This window comes from Camelus ferus, chromosome 9 (genome assembly GCF_009834535.1).
Source record: "Camelus ferus isolate YT-003-E chromosome 9, BCGSAC_Cfer_1.0, whole genome shotgun sequence".
NCBI lineage: Eukaryota > Metazoa > Chordata > Mammalia > Artiodactyla > Camelidae > Camelus > Camelus ferus.
The window spans coordinates 76,519,724-76,539,848 of NC_045704.1; the positions used below are offsets into that span (position 1 = coordinate 76,519,724).

At 40.5% G+C, this 20,125-nt stretch overlaps 1 protein-coding gene across 1 annotated transcript in view; it reads right to left on the reverse strand.

Annotated features, from left to right (window-relative positions):
* The window catches only part of VAV3 (vav guanine nucleotide exchange factor 3), a 335,055-nt gene that overhangs the window by 149,073 nt on the left and 165,857 nt on the right, over positions 1-20,125 (reverse strand). Inside the window, 6 exon segments of the mRNA XM_006179926.3 lie at positions 8,428-8,537; positions 8,931-9,063; positions 10,604-10,689; positions 13,783-13,869; positions 15,538-15,606; positions 18,839-18,934. Coding sequence (XP_006179988.1) covers positions 8,428-8,537; positions 8,931-9,063; positions 10,604-10,689; positions 13,783-13,869; positions 15,538-15,606; positions 18,839-18,934 — 581 coding nt within the window.

Here is a 20,125-nt window from a genome sequence, read left to right on the forward strand (position 1 = left end):
ATACAGAAATGCTTCGTGGAAGGACACTTGGGTAGTTATGCTGGTCAGGTTACTGGTTTCCAAATACATTCTTACGGGCTTTGGATATTCAGAAAATGCCAAAGCAGGTGTCACCACAGTCAAATGTCACCCCCACGTACAGCTCGTCCAGAAAGGCTCACCCTCATACCAACTCCTGACACCCCCAGGGCCTTCCATCGCCCCTTCTAACAGTCCTCAGTGTGCTCCCCAAAGAGGGAATTCCAGAATAAATAACAGGCACAAATGTCGTCACTGGTGGAAAGAAAATGTTTCCAGAACACAAAGAGCCGTATATATAAAGTTCATCCAGGTGTTTTGGTTTTGGTTTTGGTGGAGCTGAGAACATTTTGTAACTAAATCATCACAATGCCTAAATAGGAATTAGTGTTGCTAAGAAAATCACACTTCTGCCAAAGGCCACAGCGTGATGCCACTATAGCTGAGATCCTTGAGTGTCACCACACAGGCCTAGATCATCAACTCTGCCTTTTAAGACAGGGGTGGCTAAGTACAGCCCACCACCCATTTTACTGGAATACACCACACTCATTGTTGATGTAGTATCCATGGCTGTGTTATTACAATGGTTGAACTGAGTGGCTGTGACAGACAGGGTCATGGGGTCCACAAAGCTAAAAATATTGACTTTTTGGCCCCTTATAAAAAAAAGTATGCTGGCCTCTGTTCTGGGAGATGCAATCTGTAGTCTCAACAGACACTTACACAGACATCTGAGAAGATCTCCACAGAGCTCCCAAAGAAGACGACAAAGGAGAGGAGGAGAAAGGTGGGGAAGGGGGGCAGCAGTGTTAGCAGTAGCAGCGGCCGCGGGCGTGGGGCTGGAATTCTCCAACTTAGCTTCACGGAGCTACTGGAGGATTCTCCAAACGGGCAGAAATATAAACACAGTATTTTAAATGTGCACAAAAGAATGTCAAATTTGCTGCCAATCCTCTGGCATCATAAACATGGGTCAGGGGGAGGGTTTGGCTCAGCAGTAGGGGCCATGTTTAGCATGCACAGGGTGTTGGGTTCAATCCCCAGTACCTCCTCTTAAAAAAAAAATTAATAAATAAACCTAATTACCTACACCCCCCCAAAAAAAATTTTTTTAAAGACTCAAAAAAAAAAAAAAAAAAAAGATCTCTCATCAGTCAACAACAAAGACCATTTCTCTCGAGACACTCACCAGATCTCTTAATCCTGATTTGATGTGTAACATAACACAGCTTTATTCCTCTAAATCCCAGGAAGGCTTGGGGAGGCGCCCTCTCTCTGAACTGACTAGTCACTCCCCGCAGGAGAAGCAGCAAGTCCTGGTCCGCTGCAGGGAGCAGCATATGCGGGTGGGGGTCACACTACCCTCCAGGTGCTGCTGAGGGTGTCAAGGAGACCAGGGAAAGGGCAGAGGGAACAGACACATGAAATGAGTCTCCCTTGTGACACCCATCAGTACACAAAGTGCAGACCGTGATTGGATTTCAGGTGCAAAATGGAGGAATGAAGACTCTCGAGCCTGATAGGCGGGAAAAAAGAGCAGGTCTCAAAGAACTGGAAATGTGGACAGAGAGAAATACGAGGAATTAGGTGGCTTTGCGCACATCAGACCTTAGAACTAGTCTAACTTCATCTCCTATGTCTCCTAGAGACAAGGAGGCCCCACACAGCATGAGCTGCATACTGCTCTGCAGTTTTTAGCATAAGTATAGATTGGACCGGCATTATCTGAAAGAATCTAGGTAATGTGAAAGTTACGCATCTTGCTTGTTTCACGTTCCATCAAGCATTGAATCAGACTGCCAAAAAGAAACATATCTAGAAGAACAAAAAGAAACATAACCTGGAAACATCAGGTTAGACATCTACACAAACGCCTTCAAAAAACTGCAATCTCCAAAAAACAACAACAACAAATGCAATCTTACTTTAGAAGCCTAGTTTAAGAAAAAGAATAATGATATATGATGTCAACTTCTAGAACTTCAAAAAATCTAATGCTGCTGGCAGAGAACATATTTTCTCAGTGTCTCTTACCTAAGGATCCAGATTATAAAGCCTTCTGTATCACACTAGTAAAAGTTTCTTTCCCTCGAGAGCTATTGTGATAGTTTGTTGGACAAAAATACTTTTCTAATTCATCAAGTCTTTTTTTTTAATTGCCCTTGTTGTCAGAAAACTTGAAAATAAAGTTTCAGATTTACAATAAAAATATGATAATCCATTACAGACCAGGCATTGTGCTAAAATGGGTCCTGTGTGTGAATAACATTGACAGGACCCCTGCCCTCTTGGTGTTTTTAGTCCACTGGGAGAACAGCCATGAAAAAGACGGCTAGATCTAGTGGTAATGCCATCAATCCAAGGGCCCAGGAAGTTCAGCCTTGGGGCCTTAAAGGTACGCATAGCACAGGGCAACCAAAATAACCAAAGAGCAATTTCATTCTTTACTTAGCATTTCAGAGAACATCAGAAGGAATATAATTCAAAGTCCCTGTGCCCCGTTCCAAATCCCTCAGACCCCATCGCTATTGCACTGCCTCGCTCACACCAAAACCCAAACCTTTCTTTCCATTCCCAGACCTATGAAGCTTTCTTTTTCCTTTTCTCCCAGCATTAACCATGTAGTTTTTAATTTAGCTTCTCTCCAAAAAGCAAGAAAGAGTCCCTACTCTTTAGGAGGAGAAAAGACAAGGAAAATAGAACAGGCAAGTAATGATTATCTTTAACAAGTAGGATAAGGGAACCTCACAGTTGAATACCTGAGCCCTGTGCACTTTCTCCAAAAACTAAAATGCACTCACTCTAACTATAGCAAATGGGTGTGAGATGTAGCTGGAGAGATGGGTGGGATAAAATCATGCAGGGACTTCTGAGGTCCTGGTAAGAATTTTGATATTATACACAGTGCAATTAACAGCCAAGGAAGGGTCTTCAGTGGGGCGGGACACAGCGGATCACCTGGATGCTTCCTGAAGAACGAACTGATAAGGACGATGCAGGAATAGTGGAAGTTAATTAGAGATGCGGAAGGCTTGAAGGAGGTGAGGCTGAAGACTGCAAGCAAGTGGTCAGACTGAATCTGCAGAGATTGGTGAGAAATTGATTACATGGGGGAGGAGAAGGGCAAACCTTGGCTCTCTTTCTACACTTGAATAGATGGAATTCTGAGGAAGAGATTATTTGGATAGACATATCAAGAGTTCAGTCTTAAAATTCAATCCATTATATATTAACTGAATATTATTATATTTAGAAGTCACAGCATTTAAATTCAATTGCAAGAGCTCCTTCAGTGTCATCTGGCCAGGGCTTCCAATAGGGTCCGGCAATAAGGCAAGTGTTCAATAAATATTTGGCGAATGAATGCAATTTCCTCCGGTAATCACCCTTCTAGTAGTCAGACTATCTGAGCAATATCTTTAGATTGAAACAAATTAAATTTGATAAAATATAATTTTATATTTAATATGTGAAAAACACACTCATGGCTTTTACATTCAAAAGACAGAAGGTGAATTTCAGGAAAATGTTCTTGTCGAGTGGAGCCTGAGTTTGAGGAAAATGCTTTGGAGCACTGTTCTGTTTGACCTCATGATTATTTAAATTTTTCTTTTTAATTCTGTGGCATGTGTGCTTTTTATGGTGAGTGACCTCAAATTCCTTGGAAGTAAATGGGGAATCAATCAGAAAGAAACACTTGCTCAGATTAAGCGGATTTGTGGAGTTTAACCGGCTGGATTCCTGCCCCCTGCCCTGCCCCGCCCCACCTGGAGAGCACTCCTCTTCAGGGTCAGGGGTTCATCGTGGGAAACAAAGCTCAGGGACTGACTGCCCTGCCCAGTGACAAGGCAGCCTTGTCCCAGGGCCCCTCCCCAACTCTAGAATTTCTATACTCCCTTTTCCTCCTCTTCTCCCCGCTACCATCAGTCCTAGCTTTTAACAGACACATATCCCGGGCTAATATTTTATCAGACATTAACGACGTCTCTGCTATTTTGCCTTAGGTAATCCATGTGGCGCCGTGCCTGGCATGTGGTCCACAGGGGAGAAATCTTACATAGCGTGGTAAGAAGGGTACGTGCATCTTCAGGGGGGCTTCCTTTCTTCAAGGGAGTATACATAAATTGTTAGAATTTCAAGAATTGGGTCAGGTCAGTCAGAAGAAATTCCAGGCAAGAGGGCCTCTCACCTCTCTTCAACAAACACGACAGAGGCCGGCTCAGAACCTACCACTTTCTACCATATGTGATGCTCTTTTTTTCATCCTATTTTACTTTTCTTTCTCTAGCTCTCCCTTTTAAAAGTCTTCTTATTCTACTGTTCAATTTCTTTATTTCATATTTTACCCATCTTTGACTTATTTCTGGAACATTTAAGGGCACTGCCTTATCCTCTAGGTCCTAGTCACTGTGGGGGAAAAAAAAAAAGAAAGAAAAAGGAAGAAAGAAACCTGACTCCAGTTTTAGATAACACGGTTTGAGCCTGGGTGCTTATCTTAGCACCTTCATGGATAAAGAAAACGCTGTGAACTGAGATCCTGAACTCTATTGCAAATGACAGAGCCCTGAACTCGGACAAATTTGCTGAAATAGCCCTGCGACTGCTAGCTTCCTGAGCTATAAAATGGGTATGACAATGTTCGTTACTTTAAATCTAACAGGAGAATTCGCAAAAACACTGGCTTTCAGGGATGTGAAGGAAACCCATCCATAGCTTTCTGATAATATTTTGAACACCACTATGGGCACTCATATCTACACTTTGCAACATCATTATGAGAACCAGCTTATTCTCATAAAAATACATCCCATCCTATTTCACAGATGACTAAATGGAACTGTGGGAGACAATGACAAAAAGCCCTTTCGGAAATAAATAAGAATAAACAACGCATATCAATCAGGCTTTTAAAGATCTAAATCTCTTCTTTAGAGTGCAATCCCCAGAACTAGAGCTCTCAAGCATTCCTCGGCTCAGTAACCATTCCAACAACCTCAAGAGCCATCAGTCCTGCGACCACCTCTCCTCACAGGAAAGAAGAAAAAAGGCATCCTTCTTCCTGCCCTTCCCAAGTGGGTCACTGCGGCTTTTCTCTCTGCGAAGCCTTCCTTCCAGAGGTTTGCCAAGTTCTGATGTGGTCCGGTGCATTCTGTAAAACGCTGGAAGTGGTTATGGCCAAAGAAGGTCAGAGAGCACGCTACTGAGCAGGGATGGGGCGTGCTTAGGAAAGACGGACGCTCAGATTTAGGTCACCTCTGGGGAAATGATTTGCATTTACCAGACACTTACTGTTTCTTGGTCTTCATGCCTTTCTATGGCCCTTTCTAATATTCTAAATTAAGAGCAGTATTTTAAATGCCTTAAAGGTGATTTGCAATTTTTTTAAATAAAAATGATCCAATTGTCCTATAAACAGCAGAATTGCCATCTTCTATAAATAGAACTGGCAAGCATTTCATCAGTCTTAAAATATCACCTCCCTTCATTTCCCACCACCTTCCTACCAATGCCTCCCTTTCCTTTTCAAAATCTCTTAAAGCAACACTCCAGAATCAACAGGAGGATTCACAGGACCCTTGTCAATGCCAAAGGGACTGGAAGGAGCTGGCCTGTGGAAATGCACATGGCTTACTGTTCATCACGTCCTGTCATGAATGCTGCAGGATTTCTGAGTTTTCTTTTCTCCTCCATGGCTCATAGATTAAGAGTACTAGAACTTTAGATAATGGATAAAATAGCAAAATTTGAGCTAGGTGAAGTCTTAAGCTTCAGGACTCACCTAGATTATTCAACTTTCCTGAGCACATGACAAGCAAGATCTGTCTTACAAAGCTGGAAGCAGGGCTCTCCAGCATAACTTCAGTTTCAAAAAAGAGGAGAGGAAATAAAATAATAGAATATTCTGGTGCTTGAATAAAATCCTTATTTTATCATACATGCATAATCCCTGCTTAAAGTCAAACTTTAAGTAATTTTCAAAAACAGGTACCTCCACCCTCTCACCATCTGCATGGGTAATTGATGGAACTCTGAAATACAAATAACCACTTCCATGGGTGTTTAATTATGTTGTTGACATGCTTGGAATGTGCTCAAAGATGAAGAGTCGCAGGGTCCCTGTGTGTGGTACAGCCATCTTTCTTGTGGTGAAACTATTTAAACCCCCCCATACTCCTCCGGTATGTATATACCCACACAACAGAGACTGACAGTTGCCTACAACTACCCATTTCTCTTTCCTCCCACAATAAGAGAAACTTGATTCTTAGCCGAGCATAACCTTGCACAGAATGAAGACTGTATTTCCTAGGCTCCCTTGTCAGATGTGGCCATGTGACAATGTGCTAATCAATATTACGTAACAGAAATTTATAGCATTTCTGCAAAGGATCCTTAAAAATGAGGATCACTTTCTGCTGCCAAGAATGTAGATGTGATGGCTGGAGCTCCAGCAGATATTCTGGATGACAAGGTTGACCAACCCTGAGGACAGAAGCCAAAGGGTGAAATTGGCAGAGCAGGAAGATCTGCGCTTGGGTTCCCGACAGTACTCCAGAGATCCACAGTACCACCCTTGTCTACCTACCCCAGATTCTTTTACATGAAAAAGAGAGATAAGCATCCATCTTGTTGAGTCTCTTGTATCCAGAGCTTAGCTGTTTTTAATTTACATCAACTGAACAAAATATTAAGTGATAAGCCTGTTACATAGTCCAAGGAGCCTGCCTTCTCTGGACAAGAAATTTAACTTCCCTCCTCTGCAGAAATTCCTTCACTCATGTAACGATTATAGAGCCAAACAGAATCCATAAGAAAATACCAGCCCAGCATCCTTTCCACAAGAGTGAAGGCTTGAGATCAGCTCTGCCTTTTCACAGTATCAGAACCCCAGCATCCTGTCACCCCAACCCCAACTGCTCCAGTCCAAGTGCAGGCTATCGCTTGAAACCTCACTACAACAGCACACTAGGTTTATGTTCATCAGAGACTGGGCGGAGGTCACCAACTTCATCATCGGTGCCCCAAACCAGGGAGGTCCCTGTAGAATACTCATTTTATTGATGCACACAACTACTAAGCTTTTCTGTTTAGTTGTTATAATCAATAATAATAAATGTTAAGAACTATCATAGTATACTGAAAAATGCCCTCTGATTTTATTAGGATCCAAAATATAAAACAATATAAGTAACAGTGGTAACAACAGATACCACTCGCTGTTCAATACTTATCACTGCCGCTGTACCGTGTGGCCGCCACTCTGCTTGACACAAAGTATCTTGAATTCAAAATACTATTATCCCTATTTTACAGAGGAGGAAACTGAGGCTCTGAGAGGATAAACAAATCGGCTAAGACTATGCAGCCAGTTCATGGCAGTGGTTACTGCTAAATCCAGAATTGTCTATGGGCTGAAAAATATGTTAGCTGCACAATCCTCTCTCTCAAAATGTTAGAGAAAATAATCTAAAGAAAATTTCTATTTTTCTCACTTCAAAACTACAATAAAAATATTATAATCCTTGCTCCATTTTACATTAATATGAACACTTACAAAAACAAAGCAAAAGAAAAAGCAAACAAAAAAATCTGATAGAATTTGTCTACAAAAGGTAAATAATGCTAGAATGAAGTAGATTACAAAAGTGGTTTTTTTTCTTCCTTAATTTCACCTTCTGTTAACAGTTTCAATTTCAGGGTGACCTATATGTTTCATAACAAGGGTCATTATGCACCTTTTAATCCATAAACCTCAAAACTGAAAAGAGACCCCTACAGTGACATGTTCTTATATAATTACATCTCTTTATGCCATTCCTTTTGTAACAGTTCTGATTTATTCCCCACTTCTTGTTTAGCTCCACTTTAATAAAAGGAAAGAACACTGAAAGAAATCACGTCCTTGAAGCATTCATTGAATATGTCAAGCCATTTACCCAGAATTCAAATAAATGAGTTAAAAACAAAACAGGAGGAAGAAATCAATCTTTCTATTAAAACTAAAAGATGTGCTTGTGTGTATACATGGGTGTGTATGTGTTTGGGGGTATTTCTCTTTAATTTAAAGATGTATATAGAACATGGCAATTATATTAGAAGTTTATCATTAGAATAATTAATATTTTCAGGGACTGGTGAAAGCTCAAGAATTAAATATGCCCATAAGAAAGTCAAACAGAAGGTTAGAGCTCCCTCTTTCTTTTTCTTGAAGAAATTCGCCAAAACATCTCTGCGGAGACCAAAGTTATCAAGCAGACGGCAGCATAGCACTCATGCTCGGAGCACAGTGTTTTCACGGTCTCTGTATGCATGCTACAAACATTAGAGTACATTTATTATTAGCCTATTGTTTGTAAGAGACTTATGCAATAGAAAAAAAGCACTTTTAAAAGCAGAGATACTCACAAAGCCATTTCAAACTGTTCCAGCCATTTTTTCTTCAAATCTTTTGTTTTGCAATAAAATTCCAACCCATTTTGTCCTTGGATGTGGATGAGGTAGAAGCCGTAAGACCACTGTTAAAATTAACATTCCTCGGGTTAATAGGTATCATTCATTAATAACATCAGGTTTCCAAATTCACTAACACACCACCAGAATCATCCACAAACCTCTCATAGCCTTATCATCATACAAACTGTGAACAATCAAGATTATTGTAGCTAATTTCATATCTGTAACGACTGCTATGCCAAATGCATTTTGCTGCCTTGATCATTAAGGCATTTGAGGTGATCATATCAGCCGTGGCACTGTCCAATTATTTCTCACAGAGGCTTGCTTCTAATTAATCTCTAGAAACAAAAACACCTGGATCGATAAACTGCCTCTCACATTAAGCTAGCAGCCCACTTTCTTTGAATAGTCAAAGTTACGAGCAAATCAGTTATTCATTTCCAAGAATTCACCTTTTTATTTTCTTTATCAGTTGTAGGATTGTTGGCTATTTTGTACTGCTGAAGATCTATTATTTCCTTCATTTCATAGTTATCACCTTTCCTTTTACATACAATCACTGCCAGATCAAATAAGAAGATATGCCTGAGAGAGAGAAAGAGAAAGAGAGATTGATTTAAATGGTTTGGAAGCATGTGGGTTAATTCTTCCCAGGTAAAATTTGATTTTTCTGTGAGTTAAAGACAAAGGCAGTGTCTGAAAGGAATGAACTGTGTGTGTGTCCTGGCACTGCCCTTTACTAAATGAATGACCTTGCTGTACCTCAGTTTCCTTGCTTAAAAAATAGGCAAAATTATAATGAGAATGATATGCACGCTGTGGGAGTTGCTGTCAGGAACAATTAAGCCAAAAAGAGTTGTGCAAGAGGCAGTATTCTTTTTTTTTCTTTTTTTTTTAGTTTAAAAGCTAAACATTTATGGAATAATTTTAATGACAACAATAGCAGTTAACATCTACTCATGTTACTAGGAGTCAGTCAGAATCCCTTCCATGAAGATGACTCCCTTAATTTAAGTCCCCAGGACCATCTCCTGAGATAGGTATTATCATACCTTCGTTTTGCTGGGGAGATGGCTTGAGGCTCAGAGAAATGAGAGGACTTTATCAAGGTCACATGGCCAGTGGGTGCCAGGCAGGATCCACACTTGGGTCTGCTCGGGGAACTCACGCGTCTACCGTGTGAAGTATTTCCTCGTGACTTAATGGACCGCCTGAACCACAAACTGAGTGCTATGTGACCCAAACAGAAGCTGGAGAAATTACGGTTACATCTACATGTTGAGATTTCCCTTCTATCTCAGTAAAAACAATGTAACTGGGGGAGAAGACAAACCTGCTAATCCTGACATTCAACACCCATACTTGCACCTTTTCGAAAACTCTCAGTTGGTGATTAACATGCACACATTTTTTTTTAAATGATGACGGTGACAATACACTCGCATAGCTCTATTACTTGCATCACTTTCCAAGCCTATTTTCCTGGAGAGGCTAAAAGGACATGTATCTTCTGGCAGCTACCTTTAGAGCCTGGGTATTAAGATGGAAGTAAGAGCTGATGCTGCCCCCTGCTGGCTGACTTTCCAGTCTCCAAAGGATCCAGAAAATGGCCATTTCAACCAAATAAATCAGTTTGACAATCACATGTGTATAATTAGGGACACCAGGCCAAGCTCACTGATCTTTACAGACTCCACCTACAAGCCTCCCTCAAAAAAGTCTCACTAAATGGTCCTCACTTGGACTTCCTTCTCAGAACATTCTGTATTATTTTTAGTTACTTTAAAATGTATACCAAAATAAATAAATAAACAAACAATTGTGCTTTTATGGTAGTTGTCTATTACTGCTCTGTCACTACGCTCATTTTCATGGACTTTTTCACTTTAGCTGATGTTTTATATTTGTCATTTCCTTCCTAAGAACTCAAACTTAGGCAAATCAACAGATACCAGAACAACATTATCATACCTACATGGGGAATTTAAAAAACATAGATTGGTCCGTGCCCTTGTTTTTCTGCCTTTGTTTCCCTCCTTTGTCCTGGAGGAACTCAATTTTTAAGATTTTCTCAATCTCCTGCTACTAATTACTTATTTTGAAAGTGAGCACTGATCCTTCTCACCTTTCTTGTTTTGTATGCTTGTCTAGAGTGGTTATCCGAATTTCACCATCTCCCTGAGGTCGTCCAAAAAGCAAAACTGGTTGGTTCTAAAATGTAAAATTTACATGTCTCAGTTTTTCACAATCACTTAAAAACAGAAATAAGCATTAGTGAGGCTTCCTGGGGACCATAACCTTATTACATAACAAGTTTTATCATTTTACATTTTTACCGCATAGACTCTAAAAACCTCAGATCAACATGATACGCTTTGAAACAAAGCTTGTCCTTGGTCATCCCAGAAGGCATGCTGAGGACATTAACCGATTCCACTTACAAGCCTAATAGAGAAGTTAGCTACAGAAGGAGAGAATTGGAAAAATTCAAATCACAAAGAATTTACAGCAATAAATATTTACTGAGCATCCGCTTTGTGCCAGCCACTGTAACAGGCACAGGGCAGACTGACCCAGACTCTGCCCTCCTGAAACATACTGCCCAGTGCGGGAACAAACATTCATGGAAGTAAATGATGACAAATGTGTGACAGTCACGAAGGAAGAGAATAGGAAGCACGCATGGCTGGGGGACATAATTTGGTTTCAGAAGTCAAGAATGGCTTCCCTGAGCAAAGATCCCAGGAATGAAAAGTTCTGACTTAATGATTAAAAATAACGAGCCATTTCCCCAGAGACATACGATAAAAAGTTTTAAGTATTTATGAGCACCTAACTAAGGTGATAAAGGAAAAAAGAATTGACTGAAAATGATCACTAACACCTAGATGCATGCATTCTAAGAAAAAAGATAGGAAATTAATTAACTGTACTGCAAAAAAGTATAAAAATAAATGTTTCCTACTAAAATTCCAATGATGTTTTTGGCAGAAACAGAAAACTCCATCCTTCAATTCATGTGGAATCACAAGGGACCCTTAACAGGTAAAACAATCTTAAAAAAGAACAAGGTTGGGGTCTCATACTCCCCGATCTCAAAACTTTTTACAAAGCTATTAAACAGTATGCAACTGGCATAAACACAGACTTCTAAACCAATGGAGTAGAACAGAACATCCAGAAATAAGCCCTCACATAGATGGCCAAATGATTTTTGACAAGAGTGCCAAGACCACTCAATGGCTGACAGGAGAGCCTTTCCAACAAATGGTGCTGGGGAACCGGGCATGCACAGACAAAAGAATGAAGCTGGACCCTTCCTTTATACGGTATCCAAAAATTAACTCCAAGTGGATCAAAGAGCTAAAAATATAAAGCTTTTAGAAGAAAACATAGGGGGAAAGGTTTATAACATAGGATTTAGCAATGATTTCTTAGATATGACACGAAGAGCACAGGCAACAAAAGATCGGTAGGATGGACTTTAGCAAAAATGAAAATTTTGTGCAGAGGACACCCAAGCGAAAAGGCAACCCACAGAACGTGAGAAAATATGTGCGAACAAAAGCGTGGTAAGTATCAATATCTAATCCTTCATAAGGGCAGAGGGTAGAAGGGCGGTTGCCAGGATCCAGGAGGACGTAGGAGTTGGTGTTCCTAGGGAGAGAGCTTCAGTTTTACAAGAGGAAAAGAGTTCTGACAATGGATGATGGTGGTGGCCGCACAACAGGATGACTGCATCTGATGTCACAAAACTGCCTACCTACACATGGTAAAGTTTATGTTTTATATGTATTTTACCACAATTAAAAAAAAAAACAGCCATCCAGGCCATGTGCTATGGAATTACAAAGAGAAAGAGAGATGAGGGATTAGGGAAAGAATTAATTTCAGTTGGACCTTGAAGAAAAATGATAAGGAATAATGTAAAAAGATATTATTCCAGGCTTTGACATTATAATCAAGGGCAGAACTACAAAAATGCATGGCAAGTCAGAGACCTCACAGCGCAGCAGGGGAGCTGTGAGATAAAGCATGCGGACACTTATTAGCTGGATACGTTTAGGGAAATAGCTTAAGGCCAAATCACTGAAGGCCTTAATATCTTGCTAAGGAATACTGACTGAGTCTTGAAGGTAACAGAAAATCTCGACAAGACTGGGAAGGAGAGTAGAACTGAGAAATCCGCATTTTGGAAATGGAACTATGTGAAGGGGTGATGAGAGGCTACCGTAACTGGAAAGGTGGCCAATGAAGTCCTGAAACGGGGAACAGGCTGTACATGTGGAACGACACCCAGACTCACGATGTTTCGGAGAACATTGCATTGCAATGCAACACTAGCATTGCTCTGCCAAGAAAAGTCTCTTAAGTCCGTTCACTCAGCTCTGTCTCCCCACCCACAGCTTCACCCAGGCCTCCGTCATCTCGCTCTGGGAACCACCTCAACAACCTGCTGCCCGGCTGCCGGCTGAAAGGGCTTCCTCGACATGCAGCTCAGGCTGTGAAGCCCTCCGGTCACACACGCCTCCTTGGCCCCCAGGCTGGGGGCTGCAGGCCTCCTGCGCCTCCCCCACCGCACAGCCCACCCTCCTTCCTTTTGCTCTCAACTTCCAGCCTCTCTTGCCTTTCAGCTTCTCGTACAGCCCTGGCTCTTTCTTGCCCATCTCTGGGCCATTCACCTGCTAAGGCTTCGGCCTGGAATCCTCTCTCCACAGACCCCTGTGCCACTGGCTTCTTCAGGCTCAAGTGACAAATGACTCAGACGGACTTTTTCTGGCTGTCTTATCTAAACCGGGACTCCCCTCACCATCCTCTGTTGCAGCAGCCTGGTCACAGCGCTGATCTCAACAGAGTATTTTTAAACTCCTACTGTCTCCTCAACTCGGAGACCATGCTGTTCAGAGTTGCAGCCCCAGTCCCAAGCACACGAGGGTCACCCAGTAAATACACATAAAATGAATTAAGTAACAGGACTCCGCCATCAGTATGTAGGGGGGTGAGGAAAAGACAAGGAAAAAATGGACTCCAGTGTTCAGAACTGGGACTGCTGGGTGAAGAGGGATCACCGTGTGACTGAGGTGAGAAAGGCAGCCATGGCAGAAAGTCTCTGGACAACGATGTGTCCCAGGTGCCACCAGACATCCATGCGGAGGCTGCCAAAGAGAACTCAGGAAAAAAAAAACAAAACAAAATCCGGAACAACAGGAACTTGAAGGTAAACTATCTTTCCTTCAAAAACAACTCCTAGAACGTCCCCCAGCTTGCGGGCTGGGGAGGCTGGATGGAATGATAATTACATACCAGATTTTCTATAGATAGCTGAAACTGTTTAATTTCACGAAGGGTCTCATTATCTCTTTTCACTTCATTCACATATTGTGCCAAGTCCTAAAGAACAAAGAGAGGGGCAGAGAAAAGAAGCAGGATAAGATTAGACAAGAGATGAGAACGGTTTGAAAGAAAGCACATCATTAATTTCATTAGTGGTCAAAGTTACCACCGTAACTTCTCAGTGACAATCAAATGAACGCCCAGTCAATCAAAGCTGCATCTCAAAAGCAGTTTAGCGCTGTCTGGCATACAGCTGGGAGGACTAAAGCCTTGTCATTTACCACCCACCCACCCTCCACCGAAAAGAGCAAGGATAAAAAACAAAAACAAACAAAATATGCTGCCATGGAGAACAACAAACAGGAAACCAGGTCGGGAGAATGTAAATTCCACACGAGTTAACAGCTGACCTTGAGGGAATCACATTTGCACTTGGGTTAGAATCAGGACAATCATCAAAGATGAGCCGGGAGAAAAATGTAACTCGGAGTGAGACAGCGAATCCAGCAGGACTGTTGTCTGCATCCAGCTAGTGTCTTAGCTCCTGAGAGCATTCTGTCCAGGAGGCCAGTTCAATTTCAAAGAGTTAATAGTGGGGAAGTAAAGGGGGCAGAGAAGCCAGAGAACAGGAAAATGACCCGCAGCGCACAGACAGCGCCGGCCCAGCTTCTCCGTGTGCCTTCACCTATTTTAAAATGTCTTTTCTCATATTTGAGGGAACATGAGCTAATCTTCCGATACTGTAACCAGCTATTTTTATTATACATGCTCCAGATTTTTCCTGCTTTCTGGGTTCTTTTTCTTTTTTCTCTACCCTCTTACATTCATCTGTAACAGCAGGAACAGAACCCTGGCAAAAAGCAGTTCCTAACTTTGTTCTAAATGAAAGCCTGACTTTTCCTAGGATATATCTATACACGACCTCTTTAAAAAATGGAAAACTTGGTATGATTATTTTTTATAATAATAAATGTGTGATGTTTCCTGACAGGATATTAATGTCAGCTGAACGGCAGGCTTAACACTAAAATTGGCACAGAGACACAGGCAAGTAATTATGCATTGCTCTGAGCAGAGTCACATTGGTATTTTGTTTTGAGAACAAGTATTTGCTTATGTTTTAATTTTAAGTTAGGGGCAAATATTATTTCTTCCAAAGTCAGAGTCCAGCAGAGCATGGAAATCAGGGTTTTACAGATTCCCCAATATGCTGAAAAAGCATTCATTCATCTACTTGTAGTTCTTGATTTTCAGATTTATTACCTGAAACAGAAACTCAAACCAATCCACGTGTGCTGATACACAGCATCCACAGAGGTCCACCTGGCAGACAGCCTGACTTGAGGACAAGTCACGCCAGTGTTCCGAAGTCATCAGCTTGCACAAGCCAACAGTTTTCTCTTAGTAACCAGAAAAGGAATGTGAAGTAAAACCTTTCTATTAAATCCTTCCTGGTGGTTATGAAAGTTGTCATACTTTCATAAATAACAAAAGTTATTTTAATAAACTTCTTTGTTTTGTTTTTGTCTAACAATTAAATGCATGCAAAGATACTGATTTCAGTTAAAAATATCCACCTCTCCCCACCAAAAGCAAAACTCTACCAATACTTACAGATATTATATTATATACTAACATATCATACGTATGTATTAGCCGTTTATAGTCCATTGTTTTTAGGCAAAAGTAAGAAATACAAACAAGTGAATGATTCGTTTGTCTTACCTTCATTGCGTCAAGGGCCAGTTTCAGATTGGCCTTCTCCATAGGATCCATGGTGTGTTTGACCAGCTCCTATTTGGAAGATACAGTTTAGTACTACTTTCATCCAATTAAAACCAAAATATAAGAAAACATTTAAATAATAAACCATTTTTATCATTACTCGCACCATAATATGGTAAATCTGATGCAAGCAGGCTCTGTTTTCAAAAATTTCATCAAATTCAATACCAATGTCTTGGTAAGACTTCAACAAGACATCAAACGAACATGAGACAATGGTTGGAAAACATTTTCCTTTCAAAGCTGAACCTGAATTCTGTCCCCCATTATCACACTGACCCTCTTCCCAGGTGTTATGAAAGGCCCCTCCTGGCCAACTGAAATGATACTTTTCACTCGTATTCAAACTTGGCCACCTGATGGCTTTGGGGGGGGTAATTAGATTTATTTACTTATTTATTTTGAATGCAAGTACCGGGGATTGAACTCAGGACCTCATGCGTGCTAGGCAAGCGCTCTACACTGAGCTGTACCCCGTCCCCCCACCACAGCTTTTGATCGTGATGATGGAGCCTCTCCTTTGGCCTCAGAGACATAAGGCGCTCTGTTTGTAGCTGTTGTTATTTGTCAGTCCATCTTAAATGTCTGCCTATTCACTTGTCTTCCACACTTTCTTCTTTATCTGCACCTTAGAAATTACTGCTCCCTAGATTTTCACCTCAGTCTTCTGTTATCCTTACTTTAAATACTCTAAGAATTCCATCACAACCATTGCCATAATGTCCTCTATCTCCTCACGAGACAGTGGCTCTCCAATGAATGTGCTCAATTCAGGACTCACGCCTGAGTCCCAGTCTCTAATGTCCAACTAAACAGTTCGACCTGGGTGTCTGACAAGCCCCTGAAATCCACATGTCCAAGCCTAACACACCCTCACTCACAACCCTACTCTTGTTCCTGCTCATGGTTCACTGAATGACGGCACCTCCAACAGTGTAATCACTTAAGCCAAAACCTAAAAGGTGCCCCAGACTCTTTCCTCCCCTTCAGTGGTGACTTCTGTTACCTTTGGTCCTTCCCCTGGAAACCAGCCCGACTACCAGGACCTCGGTTCGAGTCCCTGCCCTTTTTCAAATGGGTCAGGACACCAGGATTCTGACTGATTTTCTGACTTGCAGTCTATCCTCTCTACCATCTACTCACTCTTTTGATATCAGTGAAGTCCCTACATGTAAGTCAGATCCTGTTAAACTTCTACGAAGCCCGCAGAAGCTTCAGGTTGTCATCCACACCTCGAAGACACCTCAGGATCTGAATTCTGCACACCAATACCAACTTCACTCCACTTCCACCTAAACAACCTACATTCTAGTACTGCTAAGTTAATTGCAGTTCTCAAAATGCATTCTAATATCTGATTCCACTAGGCCTGCTGCTATCTCGCCTTAGAAAGCCCTTTCTCTCCGAGCCACTTATCAACCTGTTATTCTTCCTTCAAAGCCCAACTCAACAATCTGTCCTCTGCAAAGCCTTCCCTGACAGAGGCCTCTATGTGAGCTGTAATTAACTAGGTCCGTGTTGTCACCACCTCGGTACCTTCCGCATCCCTATCCCATGGCACTGCACTCGACAGACTGCATTTCGCTCTCCCCGTCTAAACATCACCATGTGAGGGGGGCTGCTTTATACTGCTGACTGCCTAACACTGTATGTGGACCATGGAAGCCATTCCTTTGCTGCATTCAGTACCAGTGGTGCTTCTAGTTGTAAACAGAACCTACAGATACCAAATCTGCTACGTCTAATAAACCTGTAAAGCGATATTCTTTTATTTCTATTTTTACTTCTCCTTTCTTAAATAATAATAGTAAATTATTCTCAAGGTTTCAACCCCCTCCCACTATAAAATATTTTAATTTGATAGATCTGGGATTTCAAATCATAAGGCGTTTCCAAACTGATTTACCCACTAAAATACAGTAGTAAGTAGAAAATGTGCACATTCATACCACATTTATTCAACACATTTTTAAATAGTAGACAAATTAATTCTACTCGACACTATTTTGAAATGGAAAAACATTTCTAGAATTTCTATCTTAAGTGCGGTGTCCCAGATAAAACTTTTCCTATTTCAAAAAACCATCAAGGAACTAAATATATTTTTGAAATTAAAAATATAAAACCACCCAAGAAAAATTAGTAAAAAAAAATTGCCAAATTTCAAAACGATATAGTCATATTTTATACTTTTATAAGTCTGTCTAAAATCTTTAACATGACCAAAATGGGTGTTTCTTGAAAACTGCACTTTTTAAATTCTTCAGCTGGTATTTGACTATACCAAAGTTACAAAATAAATTATTATCTTCTTGTGGACATGTTTTCAGTGTCACAATGTCTCAGAAACTGATTGCATAAGTCTTCCTTACTATTTTTTCATAAAATGCAATTTGATTAAGTTGCTTTGAGTTTAGGTCTCATAAATGTTTTAACGCATTTTTAAGGAATAATCAGGGTTTGAATCCTTCTGATTTCTCAGTAGAACAAAAATAGAAATGACTAATAATTTTGCAGCTGCAGTTCAAGAAATTTAATATATGAGATGTACAAAGCACAGCAAACTTAAAATGACATTCCACCTACAGGTAGTAGATCTTTTCAAAATGACATTTCACAAGTATCAGTGGAGCTGACAGACTAATACAGTAAGATATTTCTTTGGAGCAGAACTAATGAGTCTCCTGGTACAGCTATCAAATTAAATTTATAAGACTCTCCACCCTCATTAGAAGACTAACCGTGGAAACCATAAGCTTTGGAGTTACAACAAGAATCACTTCAAAATAAATGCAGTCTTACTATAATCTGGCATAGCAGAAAGCAACACAGAACGTGACACAACTCTCTTTCATTTATAGGTTCTAACACAATTAACCCGCAAAATTCAAGCATATAGCGACACTGAGAGTCCAATAAATGATCACTGCTAATGACAGAAGATTTGGTTGAAGGGACATTTGTATTTGTTTTGCTTTGTTTTTAAATTTTAAACATTTTTTGGGGGCCAGTTCTGTTTGGAGGACAAAATGTATGACTTTGTGAAAGACACAGGATTATCTTTACCAAAAGGAAGGAAAGATGCCCAGCTGCTCTGTTATTTCCCACGTAGCTATCCTGATCATTGAAAATTGTTAAGGGGACAGGGCTCCAAACATAAAGTTTCGAAGCACAGTTGATGCTTCATTAATATTTTGCTGAATGTAGTAAATGAACAAATAAACGGTTTTAAGTTACATACCTGGAGAAGAAGGTGATACTTTAAAACACGTTGCATAGGAACCACCAGCAAATCTCGAAGAGTAAATTTCCCATTATTTGCTCTTTTGGAACATTCCTAATGAAATATTTTTTTTAAATTTAATATTGTTAGTTTTATCAAAGGGAGTCACAAACATTCAAAGAAAAAGATGCAAAAGTCATAAGCAAAACTGCTATTAGACAAAAAATAGTTTGTTTTCCTTCTTCCCAATCCTTCTTTCTAAAAAACAGGAAGTATCAGCAAGTAAAATAAAAAAGAAATAAAACTTGTAATATTTCAGCACTAAATGGGAATAGATACACAGAACGGTTTTACGCATGAAGATTATTTTTTCTAGTGGTCCTCCAGCGTCTGCCCCTACATGCCACGTTACCTTTTACCAGCCTCCCCAAGCAGGCCTGCGGACCAGGCACCAAGAACAAGGCCCGGCTCATCACGCCCACCGTGCTTCCTTCCCCACCATCATGGCTGGGTTCATTCAGTTCTTTCCAACTGCCGTGTGCTTTGTCTAGTTTCCAGCAAAACTCATCATCCTCTTGATAGACTGTACTTCTGTTAGTAATAATCCCAACCCAAACTGTTAGTAAGCCAATGTGTGCTGTCTCTCTGTGCCCTGTGAGTCTTTTAATTATTGTTGTAAGCAGTATCTTCCCCAATATGTCTTTTATATCTCTAAGAATCCACTATTTGCTGAATAAACATTTGTTAAAATGAATGAAATGGAACGACTGATTCCAAAAATTTACTAAACGATAAACCCACAACTGGATTCCAAGTTCTAAAAGCCTCAGATTTTATTTTTTTAATCTCACACTCTTTGTAAGAGTTTACTGAAAAATAGTATTGACTGGTTCACTCTTTTCACATCAACTATGACTTCGAAGCAAGCACTTTGAAGTGTCAACACCTGAATTTAAATCAAGTTTGGTAACTCTTGTCTGTGTGACCTTGAACAAGTTGCTTTTCTGATTTTACTGTTTCTCACATAACTGCTGTGTAGTTCAAAGGAACAATAAAAGTTCCCTAAAAACATTTTTATTAGTGAGCAGCCTAACAAGTCCAAAATCCTCAGACAATTACATATCCAAGACCAAGGAACTCTCCAGTTCACGGAAGGAGTTGTATTCAAGAAAATACTCTCTGATTTCCCTTTTGCTCACACTTAGCTTTTTCGGCACATAAGAGGATATATTACCAGGAGCTATAAAAACAAACACCATTAGCTCCAAGACCATACTGAGTTAATGAGTGCTTGACTACAGCTCC